A 22,774-nucleotide genomic window follows, 5' to 3' on the forward strand; every position below is an offset into this window, starting at 1 on the left:
ATATAGCATTTATACGGTTGTATGCCCTTCTTTAAAACGTTGGCGAATTTGTTTAAGCTATATACAATCTTATATGTTTAATGCAGATGCTTTAACAAGAAAAAGAGACATCAGCCATTTGTAAAATTATTATTAAATTATTAAATATTTATAATTATAAATTAAATAATTATTATTAATAAATTACAGACCTTTGCCTCAATTTAGCCAATTCTTCGCGCTTCAATTCAATTTCCATTTCAATTAACTGGTTTTTTATTCGAGCCGTTTGTAGTTCTATTAGTTCCCTCTCCACTTCATATTTGTGCTTCTCAGCGGCTCTTACATTTTGGTCTTTATAATATTGCTGCTGTAACCTAAACAATTCCACCTGCTCATCCTCAACGCGAGTTGATCTTTTGCCCATCGGCGTTGCAGGGGAGCTGCAATTCCATCTTTGGGAATACTCTACGGATTCGGTTTCCTCGATATCATCAATGTTTTCCTTAAAAAACTTGAACTCTTGAATACAAGAAGTAAGAGAAATACTTGTACGTACTTGCACCATTTGGGAGCTATAAGAGCTGATTGAAGGATTTTCTTCTTTGGCTGCATTCAGTAATTGGAAATTTCCTGGAATCAAAAGTGCACCATTAATATTGTTAAAAACCAAAATTCTGAAAGTTTACTGTTTTTGCACTACCTCCTGTCATCGTTTAACGTGGCTTTTTCCACAAACAAAACCCTCTTGATAAGTGGGATCTTTGTAGCAGCGTTTTACACATGAACTCCACTTACCGTCACTATCAAACTGGTTTTCCAGTGGACTGGCAGGGATTCCTGTGTGGCCGGCGTTGTTCTGCGACATGGTGGAGCTGTGGCACTCGGAATTAACAGCGGAATGGAGCTCCTTTTCTTTCTTCCAGTGCTTAACTCCTCTGTACTTATTCCGCAAGTTTTTCTTCATATTATCGTACTTTTCGCGAAGTGCAGCGCACGATCGATCCGTTCCCGTTTGCGCCTGAAATTCCTTGGTCAGTCGCTCCCACGTTTCGGCTTTTCTTCGCCAAGTGGCGGCGTCCTTCTTCTTGTCCTGCAGAATAGCCTTGTTCAGGAGCACGAGATCAACCAGAGCATGTTCTTCCTGTTCTGTAAAGTTTTTTCCCCGAGTTCTTTTCGAAGACATTTTCACACAAAACAACAAATGAAACGTAAACACCGCACAGCTGATCGCTGCTTATCGATACCCTGGAATTACAGCCCTGTCCGGTTATCGAGAAATTTAAATTTTACGAGCGCCTTACTTGTTTGAAAAAGTAGTTTAAGCAACTGCAGTTCACTCAAATGTTTAAAATAATTGTGCATTTGAGTTATCGTTTATGCTTGGGTTATATCCTTGGTCCCTACCATAAACATATGCGCATTAAAACACATTCAACGTTAGGATAGTTTACATTTATTTGTGTAAAACAGATTTTTATCAAAAGTCTGCGCCTTGTATTTCTTTTGGCTGCAGCTGGCTACCACTGCTTAGTCCTCCTCCTCTTCAGCAGCTCCACCGCCACCGCCCTGGTTCTTCTTCAGGTTCTTCCTCTTGACGCGACCGGGACGGCCGCCGCCGAAGGGCGACTTCAGGGAGAAGTCGATGTGCTTCTGGGAGTCCAGGCGCACGACGAACGACGGGATGTTGACCACCTGCTTGCGGACACTGTGAGAACAGAAAGAATACCATATTTGGATCAGTTAGGCCATGCTTTAAGAACACCATCGCGTGGTGGCTGCTGTATTATGGTTCAACAAAGAAAAACGTTCAGTGCAACTTACGCTAGGCGGGCATTTTGCATTTTCGATTGGAGTGAACGGAGTCACATGCGCAATCTAAAGACGTTGAGAGCCGGTGCAAGCATTGGAGCCTGTTCGACTCCCAAGTGGTCTTACTGAACAAAACAGAGTTATATCTGAGAGAGCCTGGCGACGCTGTCGTCGCTTGTCCAAGCGATATTTACCGAATGTGACGCTGGCGGATCAGGACGCGGGCGTGATGGATGGACTTGGCAAGTCCCAGCTTGAACACCTGCGTCTGCAGACGGCGCTCCAAGAAGTCCTCAATCTTCAGACCGAGCACGTAATCGAGCTTCATGCGGGACTCGTCCAGGACACCGATACGGACCAGACGGCGCAGCAGGGCATTACCTGTGGGTAAAATGGGTACACAATTAATAGAACTTCCAAAAAGCAATAGAAAGATCTAGCAGTGAATTGTCTTCAGTGTGTATTTGTTAACGTCAACGTTTTTTTCAGACAAGAAGTGTCAGAATATATTTTTTAATACAGTTCATCAGGTCAGCGCGATTATTGGATTAATGAGTCGAACTTCCTTAGTATTCACCTCCTGCCTAGACATTTAAACATACAACTTTGTAATAAACAATGAAATAGATCGAATCAAAGAAACATATAGAAATATTTGAGTGCTATATATTGTTCTAGCATATAAGAACCGGCAATTATCTAAGTTTAGAAGTGGCTCGAAAGCCGGAAACTAAGAGGGTGTTGGTTGGGGAGGTTCGACCGTACGCGTCTGCAAGGTACTTACCCTGGAACAGACGCTTCTCGTCCTTCTCGTCGAGGGTCAGCAGCTCACGGGCGGCCTTACGGATCTTGGCCAGGGCGTACTTGACGCGCCACACCTCACGCTTGTTGCGCAGACCATACTCGCCGATGATCTTCAACTCCTGGTCCAGACGCGCCTTCTCATAGGGGCGACGGGGAGTCACGTAGGTCTTCGAGAAGACCGAGGGTATGCGGCCGTTCACCATGGTTCCGACAATTCAACCGAGCACTGCAAGGCAAAAGTTAGGTTAGGATCGGTAATCTCTGCGCATCTACACCATCTGCAGTCCATTTAGCTAAAACTTTGAAATATTCATCACGACAACAGTCGATGCACAGCTAAGCAGGCGAATTTGTTCTTCCTTTTGCATATTACCATGTCTTTTTTCAAAGTTTTTGCGGAGCTCACATTTTGTACTTACGGCTTTGCTCACGTTTGCGAAAAGAAAGAGAGCAGCACGAAGGGTGACCAGACGAAATTACACTTAATCCTACCACGTAAAACGAACGGTCACTCTTGTGTCGATTACTATCGCTTGTTTTTTACCACTATCGTTTGCATTGCACATGTAATTATACTTAATGAAATTTATTATCTGGCACTTGCCAACTTTTGATAGACTTACTTTACAATGTCTTACTTATCGTATTGTTTTAAATATCGCTTCCCTATTGCTTAATGTTAAAAGTAACATTCTGGCTTACAGCCGGTAAGTAACAGAGAACAGTGCTGTTATCTAGCAGAGCGTATGGAACTTGCTTTCACAAATGTATACTACATTATATGTAAATTCAATGTACATTTTGCATAGTACGAATACCCATGTTGTGTCAAATATTTAATACTCTATTTAATAATTTTAGGATGTAGTTACAATGTTGGAGATATAAAGTAAACAAATTCAACAGTTATTCAGTATACTTATTAACTCTAGTAGCATAGACTTTCACGTCTGTCCTCCATTTTTTCATCATGGATGCTCGCAAGTGGAACATATAAACACCGTTTGGAATTGGAATCTCTTTTAACGTGTTTTCGTCAACAGGAAAGCCATTGAAAGTTATATTTTGCTATATTTGGTTATACCAATGACAATGATCAATGACAAAAATCTATCGTCACCCCATTGGATCTCACCTGAAGCGGACATGTAGCATTCACGTTAGAGATTCTCAACAGTGGAGTCATTAGAAATCCGAAAAATCCGCTGGTCAAATACTGCCGACTAAAAAGACAGTAGTCCAAAGTCTCATTCAGGAACTGAAAACGACGATTTTTAGCTATTTTAAAAACTCCCAGGTTAAGCTAGAAAATACGTAATTATTTTTTTTTAATTTTCAGAATGTTTATTTTCCAACTTACAACAATATCATCAATTGGATTTTCGTAGAGGAACACCTCATTAACATAGAGAGCAGCTCGACCATTTTCCCTGTGTACCACTTTACAAGTTTTAAAGTACGTAAACGATAGATCCAAGGAGCGACACTCCATCTTGCTGACTCTGAAAACCTTCCCCTGGCTCCAGTCCAATATGATAAGTATAGGGACAACTAAACTCAATAGCAGCTCTTTCATGTTGTCTCATCGATGGAAATTATTACACTGCTCGCGTATTGTGTGATTTAACGGCTGGTTTGCTTTGATTGATTAAAATTGATTTTCCCGATCCCAAACATACGTCATTTTAAACTGTTTTGGTTATTATTTCAACAATCCCATTATTAATCACGCACACCGAACACGTTGACCTGTAAACGCCAGACTCCAAAAGCACCAACAGATACTACAAGCTTGTATTCGCCATCAGGTAGGAAGGAAAGCAGGTCCTTCACCGTCTTATCGTTGAAAGTCATTCTTTTCACATAGATATCCTTCTCCTGTGGGCATACAAAAGGCGATACTTAACCAAAAAGCAATGGAGATATGTACATATATGTACCTACGGTATATGGACACGTGTGATTGGCATTGGTGGCTGCCATTAAGGAATCGTGAAACATATAGAAAATCGGATATTGCTGTGGCTTGCGCATGTAATAGCAAAAGTCGATGGTGTGGTTCACCCAGAACAACCTGTACATATTTGATTTTCGAAATATACTAAGGTTGAACTCAACTTTATTAATGGGTTGGCTGTATTTAATGGCCACGTGAAAATTTATTCCCACAACATTTCGTTGCACCATCTTCAGAAAGCATTCCTTGACCTCCGAAAACTCAGGATCCAGACTTTTGCACTTAACGTTGGTGAACCGAAAATGAGCTCCTAGTGCGCTAGGAAACAGTACAGTCAAAAACACGTTAGTTATGGCCAAAAACTTCATATTGAGTGTTGCTGTTTTGGTGACAATTCGATGTTATTTCGTATAGATAATTCACTGCCATTATAACTAAATTAAGCTGCCCGCGTAATTTGTCGTAAACAAAGATTCCCAGTTAGATGTATTTTTACAGTGAGCCATGTAAGTTTTTCTCAATTACTTTATTATTGCTCATCAAAATGTGTATGATTTTTTTTGCTGAAATAATCAATATAATTTTATTGCGTTGTATAGAATAAATAAATTCTTTACACGACTTACTACATGTGTGCAAATACAATCCACTTTCTAACGCTGGTCATTCCATTAGTTTTAAAAATAAGTTTTTATATTTTTAAATTCTTTCGTTTTAGTCAATTTTGCTTACATGAACCTTAAAACAAGCACGATACTTCTTATCCATCGCCACTTTTATTTGTATCATATAATCACCATTGGGTACGGGCAGATCCTGAAGAGCGTTCTCTTGGTAGAACAAATCTTTAATGATCATGTCATGCTGTGCAAAGAGAAATAAAATAAGTATATAGTTAGGCAGTTCTTGAAGTTGATAATTACGGCATTCATTTTCTACTCACGTCATAAGGGCAGGAATGATTTATATTTGATGTAGCTAAAAATGACCCGTGTACCATGTTAATTAATGGATAAGCCAGAGGATTGCGCATATAGTAGCAATAATCCAGGCTCTGATTGAACAGAAAGGGGCGGTATCCGTTCGATCTTTTGAAGAGAGACAAGTTCACATCGACATTGGCAATTGGCACCGAATAAATCTTCCAGACCATATAAAAGGCAGACACGCCCCGTCTAATGACCTTCATTTCGCACTGTTTAAAGTCCGAATACGAAGTGTCCAAGGACTCACAGACCACGTTTTTCAAATGAAATCGTCCATTTATGAGTATGGGCCACAGTAAAGTGAACAAAATGCAAAAGCCGACCCTTTTCGCCATGCTGTTCTATAGAAGTTTGGGGCTTTATTGTTCTATATTATAATGAACTAGAGGCAGCAATTAAAAAACAATTTAAAATTAATTATACAGACCGAGATTTGGAATGAAAATTTCAATATATTAAGCCGTTAAAAGAACATTTATTATTCATTTGCGTTTTTATACAGTGGATTAACTGGTCCGTTCCAGAAAATGAAAAGTGCAACAAAGATTTCAAGTATCAATTCAACTTAGTGTCAAGCCTTTCCGTTTGCGTAAATCTTTATGGATGTTCGATACTCCTTGTCAAATACCGTTTTCACACTTATCATGTAATCCACATTCGGTATGGGCAGATCTTTCAAGTCGCTCTTGTTGTACATAAACTCATTTATTATCAAATCGTGCTGTTAATAACAAATATAACAAAATTTACTTATTAATTTTGATACTTTATTTTTTTTAGGTATTTTGTGAGATACTTACATCATACGGACAGGAGTGATTTATGTTGGAAGTTTGTATAAAAACCTTGTGCATCATATACATCAATGGATGAGCTTGGGGATTCCGCATGTAGTATCAAAAATCCATGGTCTGGTTAAAGAGAAATGGTCGATATCCGTTTGATTTTTGTACAATGGCACATTTATGTGCACGTTTTTGATGGGCACTTTGAATAGTTTCCAAACCATACAGAACGCAGCCACGCCCCGTCGAATGAATTCCAACTCGCAGCTGCTAAAATTCGAAATCGTGGGGTCAAAGGACTCGCAGATCACATTTCGCAACTGAAAATCTCCTGCAACTAATACTGAGTACAGTAAAGTCAAAAAATGCCAATGAAAAGACCACTCGCCATGCCCTGCTATTTTCAATTGATGGTAAACTCAATCGGCACACGTTTTAAGCACCAATTTTAGAACGTTTTCAAAATTATTCAATTGAGAAGCGAGACATTTAAATACCAATCTGTTTTTTAATAATGCTTGATAGAATATAATATGTACTATATTTGTATAGATCATCCTGCAAATAAAAATAAGCATAGCTCAACCTTTCGTAAATACAATTACAATTTTTAAATTGTTTATGCGCAGATATTTTCATAGTTGAATGAAAAAGTACATTGTACTTGTATGCGGAAGGCTTTCAGCAGAGCTAGGTAACTAAATAAAATCATTTTAAAACAACTTCCCTCATAATTTTGTCATTCTTAGCTCGAATAGTTTGCACAACAATTTCCTTGGTTTACCGCACATGACAACTCCACAGGACATGACCGGAAAAACTTTGGCAATAAAATGCACGTGAAATGGCACAGGAAAACGAGAAAGCTGCAAAACAATGTGCATTAGGTTGATATGTGCCACAAAAACAGAAGTCACGTGACCCCAGGTTTTGGGTCAATTTCAGGGACGAGACACAAAGTTGCTAAACTGCTACTATTTTCCCATACTTGTAGCTTGAGAGTACACCACCCCGTTGATTTGTTTAGCTATCTTGGCCGGCAAAACGCTTTGTTTGCACTCACCAACTGACCTTGTTAGCCGCCAGGTTAATCAGGTAAACTTTTAATTAGACAAATTATAACTTTGCTCCCGGGCATCGGTAAACTTTGACCGCCGTTCAAGTTTATTATTCATAACGGAAGCGGAAGTGGCAGCAAGGGTCGTGTCGCGATTACCTTCGTCTTAACTGCCTTAGCCTGAGTTATTTATTTTAATAAAGCCACAAGCGGCAGTACAAAGTTTGGCCGTTTTCCGGCGGCATAGCAACTGCAACTGCTACTGCTGCCTCATTATTAATCATTATTGCCTCCGGCCGGGCAATTTGTCGTCATGATTACGCCCATGCCCAGATTCTCCGGAAGAAAAGTTGCCACTTAACTGCTCTTTTGTCCTTTGCACGGAGAAGTGATGCATTCGACTCGAATGGGTAACCATTTTGGCAATGACTACGAGGCACTTGGAAAAATTGGGTCTTCAATGCTTTTTACTGCTTGAAATAAGTTACTTTCAAAACGGTTCATCAGTAAGAAAACTATTTTTAAAAATTAGGTAGAAGCCTTAACTAAATTTTTAAAAAATATTAAAAATCCGAAGTGCATTGTAAGTATGCACTTCTTTCGGTACATGAACCCTAGGGCGAAGATAAGTTGCTTTGACAATTTGCCTGCTGATTGCCTGGACAATTGGCCTACAAGTTCGATGCTCGATGGCAGCAAATCGACTTGCTTAGGCTTAAGGGCTTACAACTGGTCGGCTCGTATATGGAGTGAAAAATGGCCACGCCAATGGGTTCAAAACTGTTTCACATTCGGGCCATCAGACAGCCACATGCGTGCAATGCGGCGTATGCGCGATGTGCCATAAATTATGTTTCACAATTTTTGCCGGCGAGCTGGGAAAAATGTGCCAATAAATAACTCGATATGCCTGTCCAAATTGGGCACAAGCGGGGATGGTTGGTACCCGGTACCCAACTTAAGCCGGAAACGGATATATAATTTTAGTAATTTTCGGGAGTGACCACGTCGAACTCACATCCGGATGCCGCTGTCTGACAAAAAGGAAATTGCCAAAAAGAAAATGAAGAAAAGCGAATGGAGAAAAACCATGCTAACTCCTGGCATTCTAAAGCTTGGCCAGTTGATCAGCATGTCCAAGCTTTGCCTTCGCTGTATTTGTATTTGTTTTTACTGGCGTGAAAAATGTAATATTGCACCGAGTTTACTAGGCAAGGCAAAAGAATTTCTGCTCCACTGCATTGGAATCATGAGTGGCACATGCTTTTCTTGTGCTGCGTTTCATCATTTCTTTTGGGAACCTTGGATGTCCTACGCCTATGTTCATAGTCAGTAACTTTACATGCAATCTCGGTTGTTTAAAAGGATCCCAGTCGCCAAAACACTATCCATTTACATTTACTATACATTTTAGGGCTGCTCCCATCAGTTTGGTTGGAATCGAAGAGCTTTGTATTGGTGTTGGCACAGCATTTGTTTTTATTTTTTGACTGTTCGACGTTTTTGGCAATGGTTTCCGCTCGATTTGATGTTTCGATTTCTGCATTTACACTTTTTTTGTCGTCTCTGTGGAAAGTCAGTAGACAATTTTGTTGTTGATGCGTTTGAGTCTCGAGCTTCTTTTTGGCTAAAAGTTTTGTAACTATTTGCATTTTCATCTACGGGGTCAGTACATCGTGGCAACGTGCAGCGGTTATAAAATAAATTTTATTGTTGTTGCCTAGAACTGTATGGGGAATGTGTTGTACGCTTGAGTGCAGTTTTTGATTTGGCAAATATGTTGTTTTTTTCGGCTTTTTTCCTCTTCGACTGCTGGTTGTTGTGGGGTTTCCGCTGATTGAATTGCCATGTTTCAGTGCCGACACTGCAGGAGATGAATATTGATAAAGGTGTATATAGACGAAGTCCTCGTCATCTACTCGTGGAATCTATGAAGCCCAGGGAATTTCGTGTATTTTTTCCATCCTCTTAGCTTTGTTAATTTGTTTTGCAGGCTCTCACTCGTTTTGGCCAACATTGTTCTTCTCTGGGCCACTTAAACGTGTTCCTGGCCTGCGCTTCGTTGTCCTGGCAGCCTAACATGTGGTCCTTTATTGTTTTTTACCTTTTTTTGAGTTCTACTTCATGAACAGTTTCTGTGTTTTGGCTTTTATATCCATATTTTTTGGGAGAGTCCTTGAGTGTTCATCTGAGCATGTTAAATGGAGCATTTTGAAGCATTTTGTGATTAGAGGAGGCCATAAAAAAATCAAGCAGATTCCCATTTAGATGTGGCTAATAAAATGCAATAAACATTAATTTCCTCTCGAGGGGAATTGAACTCAGTGCTTTACGGTTTATCTTGAAGTAGCTTTCGAGGGGCAATGGAAAATATGAAATCGGTACTCGAACATCTTTCATTGACAACAAGTGTCTTGACATGTTTTTCTGAAGGGCCCATACATCCAGGCGAAGAAGGAGAAAGTTTGAGACGCAGCTGAGACCTGTGTTGCCGATATACATTTATATATATAAATATATATATCAACCGGCATAAGAAACACTTGACAACGGGCAAACAAACATGACAGACAGTCTGTGTGGAAGTGGAAAGGAGCCATAATATATAAGGATATGACATACATGGCTGGTGGCCGTGAGGAACGAACATGGCAGCATTAGAAATTGACTCTCAATATATTGAACTCGATTGTTCCTCATTTCTTAGCGTATGTGGCTGAGAAATTGGCTTACTCAGGCTAAACAATTGGATCCCTATGCTTGTCAGACTCTTGATGCACTAAGTTCATATTAAATGCCGGGGTAACAGCTTATGTAGAGCTCTGCTGGGCTTAATCTCATTAAAACAGCTAGAACTGAAGTCCAAAATTGTATGAATTGTGTTACTCCTATGAGCTTATAAAATAGTATTGCATCTCAACTTGAAATGTCATAAGTAAAGGAAACAGATTTGAAACGTATATACAAGCAATCAAGTTGTTTTAGCTGAGAAAATGATATGAAATGAAATCGCTTCTAAGGTTTACATTAGGATGCCACACTAATTAAGTGTTTTTCTTTGCCTACCCAAGCATTCAAGGCTCCAATTAGTTTGACCACAGCCCTTGCCACAATTTACTTATCTCCATCCCAAGCACCTCGCACTCCACTAATTTGGCCAGTGGCCGGTGACAAATGAGAGTGCAAAATACTTGTCGTTAAAACTAATTAAAACAGTTTAATTGCCTTTGAGGACGAACGTGCGGATGTGAGCAATTTTAATTGCCTCAAGCACACGTACAGCGTTGCCTCCAATTAGTGAACTAGAATAATAAAAAATAAGAGTTCTGCACCGTTTAAGTTCAACATCTGGCCACGTGACAAGCAGCACAAATCCCAAGTACCAGCACAGCAAAAAAAGAAAAGGTCCCCCAAAAGGAGTCGCGCTGTGAGTCAATAAAAAGCCAAATGGCCATAAGAAATGGCCGGCAAAGGAACTCGACTCGATGGGAAATGCCAAGAAACAGAGTATACATTCCCGGCTTAATGGGCGTTCAAAAAAAGCAGAGACTCTAGAGCGGACTGACTTTAAAGGAAATGCTAAAACCAAAACTTTTGGTTTGGTCAACTTTGTCAGGAGGGGCGGGGGCTTAAAAGCTATTGTTGTGAAATTAAATTCCAACTATGCGGGGGAGATCCTGCAGGACGACGACAGACCAGGTGGAATGGTATTTTTTGGGAGGTGGAAAGGGAGCGAAAAGGGGGCCGGCAGAAAGCAGCTTTTGTTATTTTTACACTTCATTGCCGTGGCATTTACTTTGTGTGGCCCTTTGTTTCCGACTTGGAGCGACGCACCGCAAAAACGCAGGCAAGCGTAAAGATAAAACTTGTGTCGACTTATTCTCTGAACCCTCCACATTTGACCCGGATCCCATTTGTTTTCGCTATGCGTGGGTGTGTGTACGATTGTCATAACGTTTTTGGTCCGGTAAGAAAACAAATGAAAAGCTGTCACTGAACTGGAAAAGCATCTACGTCTCGTCTCGTTTCGTTTCATTTGGCTGTGCGGCAACAATTTCAGAATTTTATGCGCCACAAAGGCCAAATTTTTAATAATTCCCATCGTACGCAAATGTTTGAAGGACGGAAGGAAATGACGGGCGTGACAAGGACTCGATAAGGTTATCCAGCCCGAAAAGACTTTGGCCCACAAACTTTTTATCTTTATTGAATTTGCACCTTGGCAGGCATTTCAATGCTGATGATGATGATGATGGGCTTGTTGTTAAATATTTTGACATTTCCCTCTTCCTGTTTTCCTTTCCTTGCCTGTTTTTTTTGTTTTTTTTTTTTTGCTGGTGCCCATGCCGACCAAGTTTACCCCTCAAAATGCTGACAACGTTTTCCCGCTTTATTATATTTATTTTGACAGCCACCGTATAGGGCCGTTATCCTCGGCGAATGCCGTCGACTTTTTGTGTGCACTTCATGAAGTTCGAGTGCTGTTTAAACTTTTCACTTTATGGCAGTTGCTTTTGGCTAACCCCAGAAGGCTGCTGATTAGTTAAAAGAGATTTATGCATGAGCATCCTGCCGCCATATTTGCACATGCACGCACTGATAAGAAATCCTGCTAAGTATTATCAAGATTGCTGAATGAAAGGTTTAAAGAGTCGAATCCGTAAATGTATTCTTTATTACAGTTATAATTACAGTTTTTTACTCCTAATCACCTATACTAACCATCGCTATCACTTTTTGACGGTCTTTGAAAAATTAATTTTTGGCCGAATTTTCGTCTTTTTTGTAAGGGGTAACATCATCAAAATTTGCAAAAAATGGCAAAAAATTAAATTTCCAAACTTTGAATTCAGATCGATTGGAATTTTAATAACAAGCTCAACGATGTATGGCATTCCATATTTGGACATATATTTCGAATGTTGTGATAAAAAAACTGAATTTATTTATTCAAAAAATCATAGAATCCTATTTTTTCAAAAACTCAATATTTACGATGGGTCTTTTCTGCATAACTTGGTCAAAAATAGTCCCACGACTAAAATAATTACAGTTTTTTACTCCTAATTACCTATACTAACCATCGCTATCAATTTTTGACGGACTTTGAAAAATTTATTTTTGGCCGAATTTTCGTCTTTTTTGTAAGGGGTAACATCATCAAAATTTGCAAAAAATGGCAAAAAATTAAATTTCCAAACTTTGAATTCACATCGATTGGAATTTAAATAACAAGCTCAACGATGTATGACATTCCATATTTGGACAATTATTTCGAATGTTGTGATAAAAAAACGGAATTTATTTATTCAAAAAATCATAGAATCCAATTTATTCAAAAACTCAATATTTACGATGCGTCTTTTCTGCATAACTTGGTCAAAAATGGTCCCACGACTAAAATAATTACAGTTTTTTACTCCTAATTACCTATACTAACCATCGCTATCACTTTTTGACGGACTTTGAAAAATTTATTTTTGGCCGAATTTTCGTCTTTTTTGTAAGGGGTAACATCATCAAAATTTGCAAAAAATGGCAAAAAATTAAATTTCCAAACTTTGAATTCAGATCGATTGGAATTTAAATAACAAGCTCAACGATGTATGACATTCCATATTTAAACAATTATTTCGAATGTTGTGATAAAAAAACTGAATTTATTTATTCAAAAAATCATAGAATCCAATTTATTCAAAAACTCAATATTTACGATGCGTCTTTTCTGCATAACTTGGTCAAAAATGGTCCCACGACTAAAAGAATTACAGACCTAATTACCTATTAAAACGTATTATAATAATTATTTGCTAGTTTTTTATTCAAGTCAAGTCTCTTCTCCAAGTGCACAAACGAATGTTTGAAGTTTATTTTTATAACGCAACATGTGCTGCACGTGGCGTATGCGTAATTTCACGTTGCGTTAGGCTTTAAGTATAAGCTTTAAGCTGAAATCCAATCGGCAAGTTGGCGTGTAGTTCTCGTTGCTGCTGTTGCCTACGTGACGTATACGTGATGGGGACAAATGCTGCCGACGCTGATTTTTAACACATGTCCTGCCAGCATCCTTGTGGCAGTCCTTGTCCGTCGTGTCCTTCGTGTATCGCATTGCAGGCAGCAATTTAATTTGAAATTTAATGCCAACTTTGAAAGGCGTCGCGTGCCAGGCATACACACGACCAACGCGACTCGAAGACCAAGCATATTACATTAATTTCGCTGTCGTTTCAAGTTTTAGCTGAAGTTTGCATGCTAATTAGGAGTCGGATGTTCAAAGAATCGGAGAAGCGGCTCATTTTAGGCGTGAAATTCGCCAGATTTAAGTGCATTAACTTGCGAAATCAGCCGCAGGCGTCAGGCTGTCACAAATAGTTGTGGCGAATGCCAAAAATGTTTCGAGGCAGCGCAATTGTTTAGAGCGACGTGCTCGGAAAATCAAGTGGGTTGCAAAGGGCGCGGCAGAGAGGGAAAATCGAGCCAAGCATATGCGATGTGATGTGCCCGACAAGCAGCGGAAAATGGCAAATTAAAAAAGGGAAATAAAGGAAATAAAGGAAAAAATGAAAGTCCCCAGAGAGAGAATGAAAACATTCTGGCCATGATTAGAGAGGGGCAGCTGTTGATGAATAGCTGAAGGATGTGCGACTTGCATGGCTGTTGATGGGTGGATACTGCTGCACAGGACAAACTGCTGCGGGTACACAATCAATCAAAAATGGAGGCGGGGCCGGATGGCACTATGTCATCAATCTTGCAGCCAACTGTGCGTATGCGTAATGTGCGTCCAATGAGATGCGCGGTGGCGGTAATTAATCAGATGTGCGAAAGTTCCACCCGCTCTGCACCTTACGCTTCACTTCCTTTTCGCACAGGTTCAATGACACTAATCGTCCTTAAATGATTGAACGCACTCGGCTGATTAAATTAACAACCGATTTATCTGCGCTTTCTATGGAAATTAACGCTACAAGACCCAGTTTTGTACACTGAACAACATTTGGGAAAATATTTATTATAGTTTAGCTAAGATTTTCGATTATTAAGATGGTACAGACCGTAATATTAGAGATTAACTAATAATCGGTTTTAGTAAAATTATAATTATTTATTTTTTTATCTTCGCGAAACACAAATCACATTCAAGCTACAATTTTCCTCCTGTGGAAGACAAAAATCTGCATCTGGACCAACATGCAAATGAAAATTGCGTTCATAATTAAATGTGCATGGGAAAATGTGTAAAATGTGCAGGAAAATGCGGTTACGCGTAGGGACGATGATGAGGCAACAATGTGGGCGGAACAAGGAGCCGGAAAACAGGCGTCGTCATGTGGGCCATACAAAAGTCATCTCACAATGGCGCAGGAAGTGTTGCAGTGGATAATGGAAAAACACATGACAGAGGAAGCAGGGCGGATTCGAAACAAAGGGGTATGCAGAAGGCCACTGAAAGCTGGGTAATTTCTGAAGTTGCACGATGACCCGGCAAGCAGTACAAAAGCCCAGAGCCCAGAGGAGATACTATAAAATCTCACTATATACATGTGTATATATGCGCGTGCGAAAGAAAGCAATGTTTCCGTTCGGCGAAGAAACTGAAAGGATGTGTGGCAAGAGAAGGGAAAGTGTTGCGATGAATGTCTCTAAAAATATGCGCAACTTTTACCAGTTCCTGCCACTTGTACCAGACCAGTGATGTTAGTACTCTATTATGGGCAAAATTTAATTTACTACCCAACCAAGCACAAGGACATGCTGATGTCGATGCGCACGATTTAATAGTTTCCTTGGCCAACTTTCCGTTGTGCAGTTGAAAAAGAGAGATTCCTTCCGACCAAATGGCAGAAGTAAATTGATTTAAGTGCATGTCGCAGCATATTGCAGCTGCTTTGCGCTAAACTTTTACACTGTGGACCCTTTGGACTGGCCCTAAATCATTTAACAAGCCACCATTCTCGTTTGTTGCTTATAAAATGTTGCTCGTAAAATTGTTTATGCGTCTGCAATGAGTGGAGCCACTGCATCCTGCTCGTTGGTCCTGTTTGTGCTCTTCCGCAGGAGGAGCAGCTGCTGTTTCCGCACCGGCATTGCACTCTAATCACATTTTGTACTCTTCTCCCTTCCAACTTGTAATTGGTTTACTCCGCTACAGTGTCGAGCTTTTAATGAAGTTGCCCCCGGAGAGGAAAAGCTGGAAGGCGGAAAAGTGGAGCGAAAAGCGTGTGGGCAGCCGAGTGTGTGGGTACAAAGCTGAAGAAAAACAAAAAAGAAAACATTGAACAGGGCACGGAAAGCGATCAGCAAATTGGTCGAGTTGCAGCTAATGCCTGAGAAATGTGTGGCAGCACAGGGCGAAATAGAGCAAGAATTCGAGGTAGTGGCAATGACATATAAAGTGTTCCTATTTTGGGTCAAGTTTGTCAATGATGCGTAACGCAGCTTAGGAAAGCCACAAAAATGTGATTTTTAAGCCCTTCTAATTTATGATTTCCATGTATTAAACAGCAAAACTTTAACAAAATCCAAGCCAAACCAAAACTAGATACGCAAAGAGTTGCGTACACATAGTTACCAAAACAATCAGAGACTTATAAGCCAAATTGAGATAATCACTCGAAACTTTTCTAATCCAGTGGCTTACCATGTGACCACAGGCAAATACAATTCACTAAGGATGCAACACTGCCCAAGAACAGATGGCAGAGTTTACTTTTGTTATCAATTTGGGTTACTGGCTAAGTACAAACAGCAATAAACATTTCCCCAAGCGTTGACTATTACGGCAAAGATTTAGTACTTGAATGATTCTACTGCTTTTTTGTATGCTGCTTGTATTTCCGCCATAATTCTGCCAGCTGCCCTGGTACAATATACAAAAATACATTCGTATACATATATTTACGAGTATATATGGATGTATAAGAGCCCACACAACCTTGACACGCCTTCCAGAATGTAATGGGTAATGCCTAGGCTAGCAGTTACAACACCCATAACACACACGCCCCAGACTAACCCATAAACCCATTCACCATTCCCCGTACCCCATTCCCCATTCCCCATTTTTATTTTGGTTTTTGTTCTTGCGACTGCTCTCTTTTCGGGCCGAACTTTTGCGACATTTGCACTGGCGAATGATTTAAAACTTTTCTTGTTACTTTCGCCTTTAACAAGTTTTCCGGGAGCCACGGAAACTGAAGTCCGATCCGGAGCCATATAGCTATGGCTCCGCCGAGATGGAGCAAGGCCACCACCCATGGGCACTATTTGCTGCTGGCAAAGTTGTAGGCAACAAATTAATTTAATGTCAGACACAAGACGCAAACTTGCCGGGCTGCGGCTTGCAACGCTCGGAATATTGGACTGGGGTTTATTCTACTTTTGCCATGTTTTCTTTTTGTTTGGCCATTTAAATGAAGTGCCGGTGACATAAATTCATTTAGGACAGGCGTTAAAACGGAAGCCAACTTTTATGGATGCTAGCATCTAAGTATTGCCTGTCAACTAGTGGCTGTTGCTAGGACTAGGTGCACCCGAGTGACAGGTGGCGAGGTAGCATAATGGCACTAAAGCATGCTTTCAGTATTCGTAAAATAATTCAGTTTTGAAAGAAAACTATGAACATATTATAGGGCAAATATTACTCCAGCATATATGCAAAATATATCTTTACAGAGGATGTTTTCCTTGTTATATGGCATACATTTTCAACCAGTTTTCGACACTGCTCTTAACTGGAATCGAAAACCCTTACCACCTACGAGTAATCCCACCGAAAACCACCGACCAGTTGGCAAGCTGAAACACTGCGATCCCGGAGTGGAAAATACCGCACTTACACAGCCATTTGCTGGCATTACATTCATTATGAGGGCAGAACTTGTCCGGAACACCGAGCTCCGACCGGGATAATTGCACTTGTCAGCATTTGTTTTACACTGACCAGCATATGACCCCCGAAGTTGCCAACCCACATTTTATATACACTTTATACGCCCCAGCTGAGAATGGCGCAACATAAATTGCCATTGTGTGCAATAAAGTGCAAATAAAACAAAGTAAAACTGCAAAAGTTTACATTTTATGTATAAATATTGTATGTGGGGGTGGAAATCCTTCTTGCAATTCCCTCCGCATTTCGTGATGTTGCGAATTTATTGCACGCCATTTGAACGTTTTGCTGAATTATTGTAAACGTAAATTGAAAATGTCAAAGCGGGCAAAAAGAAAGCAAATAAGTATCAAAGAATGTTGCACGGTTTACTCATACCTCTTGCCTTTTTTTCTTCGTTGGCCTGGTCAGTGCAGCGTGAAACAATGGCCATACAATTGCATTACATTTTTCCAGAAGGCTAGCATTTCGGTTGAGTGCCCAAAGCTGCTTTAAAATACCCTTTTAGTACAAATGTTTGTTCAAGACCAGCGACTTTGTCTAGACATTTGCATTTTCATTCAAATCAAAAGCAAATTTACCACACACAAAAGCCAAAAATCAATTTACATCTTCATGAAAAAAAGGGTCTGAAAGTGATACAAATTGGGGTAGGTTAAATATTCCGCCCCCCAGTAAGGGATTAATGTAAAATTTAAATATAGCCAGAGAGACACTCAAAAACTGGCAATAAAATGTAAATATTTTATAGATAAGTTCCGAATGAGAGTGAACCCTTTTTTTCCTTTTGCCTGCGGTTGCGACCTTTGTTTGAGCCTTTTTTAACCTGATTTTGACAGGGCTAATGGACTTACACCATGTTGTTGTCTGCTCATTGTCGGATAAAATGGGTATTGTAAAATTCCAGGGGGCTTAGCGGTTCATCAAACTTAAAACCCAGTGCTCCGTGGCTCAGGCCGCATTTAATTCAATTGAAAGTGCGCGAAATTACGTGATACGCAGATACGCAGGACAAAAAGTCAAACAAAATGTCAAAGTGCTGCTGGCTCAATTTTGTGTCAACGACGTAGTTCAGGTAATTTCCGCAGAAAACTTTGGCAGCCATTTTGTCGCTGACATTTTATTTATGTGCGCCCATAACTCAACTGTAAATGCTCACACACCAACGTGTCCACATCCGCGCACACACTCTCCCACACACACACACACAAGCTCCCACACACGGATACATTAGCTAGGACGAGGCAAGTGCTTCTAGTTTCCGTTTCCGGCGCAGCGTTGCCTGGCAGCCCTGCAAAATTAACAACAATGGCGGTGCTAAAGACGTCGCCTCATCTTCGCAGTGTGTGCGTGTGGCTTTTGTGGCTTTAAGTAGCAAAATGTGCCAGGTCACCCAGGATGGGAAGGGAAACGGGATCCCAGATGCCGGATCCCCTGCCCGCCATCGTGCCACCGAATTTCCCGCCAGTTGGCTGCTTGATTTTCTTACACTTTTTAGCGCTGCTAGTTCGCCGTCATTTTACGGCGAGGTTTCCGTACGTGCAATGCATTACGACTTTTCCACTGAATGTGAATGCGAATGTGAGTGCGAATGTGAGTGCGAATGTGAGTGCGAATGTGAGTGCGCATATGAATGCGCATTGTAGTTTCGGGGAGTTAACCGTTTAAGGTGCGGATGCTGCGATATCTGACTGGGTCTAAGCACTGGGGATTTATAGACACCTTTTCGCCCCCAACTGGGGCCAATTGAAATGTCACGTCGGACGATGAATGTGAGCGTAATGAAGCGCTTAATGTGGTGCGAAATTGGGAAAGGGGTGCCCATCTAATCAAAAGTAGCATCCTGATTCTATTCTTAAAGTGTAACAAATTTTTTTCAAAAGGGAACAACAAATTTTTCCATAATTTTGTTTGCGACCTTTCTTATTACCATTTTCAATTCCTACCAATGAGAAAAGTGTATTACAATTATTGTCTTTTAATATCTAAATACTAAAGTATAGTCAACACCATTGAAATAAAAAACAAGTGATTCAGTCATATTACTAAATATGTTAGTATTGAAATGAAAACAAAAAAAATATTCAATTTGCTTATAACAACTAATTAAATAAATTGACGAAACATACATACGTTGGGTTATGGAGTTTAGAGTTTCAGATTTGGTCCATTTTTTAATGTTTTTGAATTTCTACAACATCATAACATCAAAAAATGACAACAAAATTACAAAAAAAATATATTTCTAAATTTGAATGCAGATCTTTAGTAAATTGCGCCAGAAATATTTAGAGATATTATACTTCAAAATCCGATTAAGATACGTTGAGTTATGGAGTTTTGAGCTTCAGCATGGGGACATTTTTTTGAATTTCTCAACATAATACATCATAAATCCATAAGGGAGAAAAAGGGATTTAATAATTGTAATTTCCTGGACACTGAAAAACATATATAAATGCCATTAATCCACATGAAATTCAGCATCGCTCGCCACTTCCGCGAATGAATTGAAATCATCATTTGGCTAATTAACATTTGATAATCCCAGGAAACGTATAACAAAGGTTTTAAATAAATTTTATTCTAGCCATTCGGACGCGGTAGCGGTCACCAAATGCCATTTGAAATGGCAAAGATACATTTTCCATTGTCATATTTTCGATCATTTTCCATTTCCATTTTCAGTACCATTTTCATTTCCCAAGCACTGCGTTTCTATGGCAGCCCGTGTGCATGGAAAGCATTTTAAAATGTCAATCCAATGAATGTTTTATTTGCGACGATGCAGCAGCGGCAACCATCAATTTATGTGGGTTCGATATGGGGATAATGGCAGCTGGCATTTTATTTAATTCGCACGACTGCATACGATTTATGCATGTGAAAAGTTCTGCGGCATGGCGACAGCATCTATGTAGTTGTATCTTTAGGTTTTACTTTTATCCGAGTGAATAGAAGCGAAACTTGTTCCGCAAGTTCAAGACCGCTGATAGCGATAGCAATTTGCGTCTTCACTTTCAACGCTGCACAATCTCACATCTTCCATTTATATACATCCATTTATATCGGGTTTCCCTCCTCTTTTCTTTATAGGATGATGGCAATGAACTTCTGCGGTATGCAGAGTCAAGAACCCCAACTTACTTCATCTGTATCTATCAGTTGCCCAGTTGCCTTAGAGCTGTCAAACTTGTTTTGCCCGCCAATGAAACCGAAATGAAGCTTGTTTCGGTTTGGATTCAGCTTCGGATTCGATTTCGTTCTTGATGCCTCCTGTGGTACATGTTGTGTGCCACATGCGTGCAATCCAATCTTAGCCAACGACATTTTCTGACCTTACGGATGCTCCATTCAAACGACAATGTTACGCTCTTAAGCAAAAATCTACCGAATGCATATAAATGGGCAAAGGATGTCGCACACGAGCTCCTTTCCGTTGCCAAATATCAATAAATCTCTATAAGAGGATTAATTATTGCGCTTCTTCGATTGTGAGTAGCCCTGAAACCGCTTTTGACGTTGCCATTTGTATAGCCCATTTAATTTTTAATATAGCAATATACGGTTGGCAGGTATATTTAAGTTGTGGGAAAAGAAAATACCCAGCAATTGAGGTAATTGATGTATTTGGGCTACCAACAACTGCTGCCTTTGTTTTGCCACAAAAGTAGGCACGTGTAAAGGCCTTTAATATTAAAGGGAAATACTTACAAAATATTGATTATTTTTATTAACATACAATTAATATTTGTAATGAATAATTTTTGAACTGTCTGATATTATTCATTAACTTTAAATAAAAAAAAGGATGTATACCGAACATGCATTTCATTTCCAAATTGATTTGGTTCGGTGTAAACCATTAAAGGTCAAGAAAATCTTGCGGTTTCGGCATTGCAATGGGGCTATAAAAATCCAAAATTTTTCGCCATGGCCATCAGTGTGTAGTCGAGCCGAATTGAAAATAAGTGCAAGTTTCTAAAACATGATTCTATTCAAAAAAAAAGCTAACGTCGCTGAAGAGCCTAAAGAAAAGATCTACGATGTCGATGATTTTTTGAAGCTAGCCGTGAATTTCTACAATACTATGGGCATTGATCCCTATGAAACTGGCAGAAAATGGAGTATTTGGTTTCAACTATATTTTGCGGCGAACCTAATTAACATGGTCTACAGTTTTTTTGCTGAGGCAGCGTACCTGGCGAACACGTTACGCGATAGTGAAAATTTGCTGGAGAGCTGCATGGTATTGAGCTACTGGACCTTTGTGATCATTGGTCTTTCAAAGATATGTGCTGTAATGTATCGAAAGCCAAAGCTGACCAGTTTGGTTAAGCAATTGAAGTCCTGCTTTCCGTCAAGTGCAATGGATCAGGAGGAATATGATGTGAAGTCCTGTCTGAAACGCACCCATATGTACACCAAGGGGTTTGGTGTCCTCTACACGGTCATGTATTTCGCCCACACCCTAATACCAATATTCGTATACTTCAGTGAAAAACTGCTGCTTAAGTATCCGGATGCCAAGCAGAATATGCCATTTTACCAATGGGAACCTTGGGAATGGCGTGACAATTGGTGGTTTTATCCAACCTACTTCCACCAGTCGCACGCCGGATATACGGCTACATGTGGATCCATCGCCGGTGACCTCATGATCTTCGCTGTGGTCCTGCAGGTCATCATGCACTACGATAGACTGGCCAAGGTGCTTAGGGAGTTAAAGATTCAAGCTCTTAACAATCCCAATGCAGTTGATGAGGATCTCAAGAAGTTGCAGTCCCTAATCGCCAATCACATTGATATACTTCGGTTGCTTCATAGAAATACTGGCTTAATCCATAAATAATGTATTCAACTTTCAGACTCACCGACTTTACGAACGACGTGTTTGGAGTTTCCTTGCTGCTCAACTTTGTTGCCTCTTCGCTGCTCGTCTGCCTGGTGGGATTTCAATTAACCATCAAATTCAGTCTGCAGTATTTTGGCAAGCAGGTGCTACTACTGGTTTCCGTTTTGTTCGAGGTCTATCTCCTCTGCTCCTTCAGCCAGAAGCTAATGGATGCTGTTTGTTGCGATCTATTCCATCTATTCTATAATACTAACCCATAATTTTGTAGAGCGAAAACGTGGGCATTGCGGCCTACGATATGGACTGGCAAGGTGCCGACAAACGATTCAAGAAAATGTTAATCTACATATCCATGCGAGCCCAGAAGCCAGTTTGCCTAAAAGCCACAATTGTCTTGGATTTGTCCATGTCGACTGTGACCATTGTAAGTACACCAGATTATAGAGAGTATCTAATATATTTCTGACGCATTTCAGTTTCTTGGCATGACGTATAAGTTCTTTTGTGCTATAAGAACTATGTATCAATAAATGCTGATATGTATTACTAAGTATAAATTAATTATGCCAGCACATATTACTCAAATGTAGAATGCATAAATAAATGCATAGTCAAGTAGAACCAATGTTTTTGTTTTTGAAAAAAAA

General features: G+C 39.9%; 6 protein-coding genes and 1 pseudogene across 7 annotated transcripts; 1 reads left to right on the plus strand and 6 right to left on the minus strand.

Annotated features, from left to right (window-relative positions):
* Window positions 1–172: 172 nt before the first annotated feature.
* LOC113563880 lies at window positions 173–1,250 on the minus strand. 2 transcript variants are annotated; one of them, XM_026976691.1, is made up of 3 exons: window positions 778–1,250; window positions 539–612; window positions 173–484 (listed from the first exon to the last, which is right to left on the minus strand). In XM_026976691.1, the coding sequence occupies exons 1-3, from the start codon at window positions 1,163–1,165 to the stop codon at window positions 176–178; spliced, it is 771 nt and encodes a 256-aa protein (XP_026832492.1). In that variant the 5' UTR covers window positions 1,166–1,250; the 3' UTR covers window positions 173–175. The 2 variants fall into 2 exon arrangements, with proteins under 2 accessions (XP_026832492.1, XP_026832493.1); XM_026976692.1 differs by lacking the exon at window positions 778–1,250 and adding an exon at window positions 683–771.
* Window positions 1,251–1,418: 168 nt separating this feature from the next.
* Window positions 1,419–3,115, minus strand: LOC6545977 (40S ribosomal protein S9). Its single transcript, XM_001972150.3, has 4 exons — window positions 3,015–3,115; window positions 2,576–2,821; window positions 1,986–2,172; window positions 1,419–1,687 (listed from the first exon to the last, which is right to left on the minus strand). Exons 2-4 carry the CDS (start codon window positions 2,796–2,798, stop codon window positions 1,510–1,512), a joined length of 588 nt encoding a protein of 195 aa, XP_001972186.1. The 5' UTR covers window positions 2,799–2,821; window positions 3,015–3,115; the 3' UTR covers window positions 1,419–1,509.
* Window positions 3,116–3,501: 386 nt separating this feature from the next.
* Window positions 3,502–4,202, minus strand: LOC6545979. The gene is made up of 3 exons (XM_001972151.2): window positions 3,956–4,202; window positions 3,731–3,898; window positions 3,502–3,663 (listed from the first exon to the last, which is right to left on the minus strand). Exons 1-3 carry the CDS (start codon window positions 4,169–4,171, stop codon window positions 3,502–3,504), a joined length of 546 nt encoding a protein of 181 aa, XP_001972187.1. The 5' UTR covers window positions 4,172–4,202.
* Window positions 4,203–4,317: 115 nt separating this feature from the next.
* Window positions 4,318–4,920, minus strand: LOC6545980. The gene is made up of 2 exons (XM_001972152.1): window positions 4,540–4,920; window positions 4,318–4,473 (listed from the first exon to the last, which is right to left on the minus strand). Exons 1-2 carry the CDS (start codon window positions 4,918–4,920, stop codon window positions 4,318–4,320), a joined length of 537 nt encoding a protein of 178 aa, XP_001972188.1.
* Window positions 4,921–5,266: 346 nt separating this feature from the next.
* On the minus strand, window positions 5,267–5,873 carry LOC6545981. The gene is made up of 2 exons (XM_001972153.2): window positions 5,496–5,873; window positions 5,267–5,416 (listed from the first exon to the last, which is right to left on the minus strand). The coding sequence occupies exons 1-2, from the start codon at window positions 5,871–5,873 to the stop codon at window positions 5,267–5,269; spliced, it is 528 nt and encodes a 175-aa protein (XP_001972189.2).
* Window positions 5,874–6,109: 236 nt separating this feature from the next.
* On the minus strand, window positions 6,110–7,132 carry LOC6545982 (annotated as a pseudogene).
* A 14,096-nt stretch (window positions 7,133–21,228) lies between these two features.
* LOC6545983 (odorant receptor 67a) lies at window positions 21,229–22,732 on the plus strand. Its single transcript, XM_001972155.3, has 4 exons — window positions 21,229–22,087; window positions 22,141–22,342; window positions 22,396–22,551; window positions 22,604–22,732. Exons 1-4 carry the CDS (start codon window positions 21,261–21,263, stop codon window positions 22,655–22,657), a joined length of 1,239 nt encoding a protein of 412 aa, XP_001972191.2. The 5' UTR covers window positions 21,229–21,260; the 3' UTR covers window positions 22,658–22,732.
* The last annotated feature ends 42 nt before the right edge of the window (window positions 22,733–22,774 follow it).

This window comes from Drosophila erecta, unplaced genomic scaffold (assembly GCF_003286155.1).
Source record: "Drosophila erecta strain 14021-0224.00,06,07 unplaced genomic scaffold, DereRS2 tig00000021-arrow-pilon, whole genome shotgun sequence".
Taxonomy (NCBI): Eukaryota; Metazoa; Arthropoda; class Insecta; order Diptera; family Drosophilidae; genus Drosophila; species Drosophila erecta.

Excerpts from the sequence above, each read along its gene's own strand:
- LOC113563880 (XM_026976691.1), bottom strand. The coding sequence starts at position 1,165 with ATGTCTTCGAAAAGAACTCGGGGAAAAAACTTTACAGAACAGGAAGAA. Across the intron at positions 613-777 it reads AAACCAGTTTGATAGTGACG|GAAATTTCCAATTACTGAAT; the intron begins GTAAGTGGAGTT and ends TTTTGATTCCAG. Across the intron at positions 485-538 it reads ATAGCTCCCAAATGGTGCAA|GAAAACATTGATGATATCGA; the intron begins GTACGTACAAGT and ends AAGTTTTTTAAG.
- LOC6545979 (XM_001972151.2), bottom strand. The coding sequence starts at position 4,171 with ATGAAAGAGCTGCTATTGAGTTTAGTTGTCCCTATACTTATCATATTG. Across the intron at positions 3,899-3,955 it reads ATCCAATTGATGATATTGTT|CTTAACCTGGGAGTTTTTAA; the intron begins GTAAGTTGGAAA and ends CGTATTTTCTAG. Across the intron at positions 3,664-3,730 it reads ATGCTACATGTCCGCTTCAG|CAAAATATAACTTTCAATGG; the intron begins GTGAGATCCAAT and ends AACCAAATATAG.
- LOC6545983 (XM_001972155.3), top strand. The coding sequence starts at position 21,261 with ATGATTCTATTCAAAAAAAAAGCTAACGTCGCTGAAGAGCCTAAAGAA. Across the intron at positions 22,343-22,395 it reads GCCAGAAGCTAATGGATGCT|AGCGAAAACGTGGGCATTGC; the intron begins GTTTGTTGCGAT and ends ATAATTTTGTAG. Across the intron at positions 22,552-22,603 it reads CCATGTCGACTGTGACCATT|TTTCTTGGCATGACGTATAA; the intron begins GTAAGTACACCA and ends GACGCATTTCAG.
- LOC6545977 (XM_001972150.3), bottom strand. The coding sequence starts at position 2,798 with ATGGTGAACGGCCGCATACCCTCGGTCTTCTCGAAGACCTACGTGACT. Across the intron at positions 2,173-2,575 it reads CGAGAAGCGTCTGTTCCAGG|GTAATGCCCTGCTGCGCCGT; the intron begins GTAAGTACCTTG and ends TTTTACCCACAG. Across the intron at positions 1,688-1,985 it reads ATCCGCCAGCGTCACATTCG|TGTCCGCAAGCAGGTGGTCA; the intron begins GTAAATATCGCT and ends CTGTTCTCACAG.
- LOC6545980 (XM_001972152.1), bottom strand. The coding sequence starts at position 4,920 with ATGAAGTTTTTGGCCATAACTAACGTGTTTTTGACTGTACTGTTTCCT. Across the intron at positions 4,474-4,539 it reads ATCACACGTGTCCATATACC|GAGAAGGATATCTATGTGAA; the intron begins GTAGGTACATAT and ends GTATGCCCACAG.
- LOC6545981 (XM_001972153.2), bottom strand. The coding sequence starts at position 5,873 with ATGGCGAAAAGGGTCGGCTTTTGCATTTTGTTCACTTTACTGTGGCCC. Across the intron at positions 5,417-5,495 it reads ATCATTCCTGCCCTTATGAC|CATGACATGATCATTAAAGA; the intron begins GTGAGTAGAAAA and ends CTCTTTGCACAG.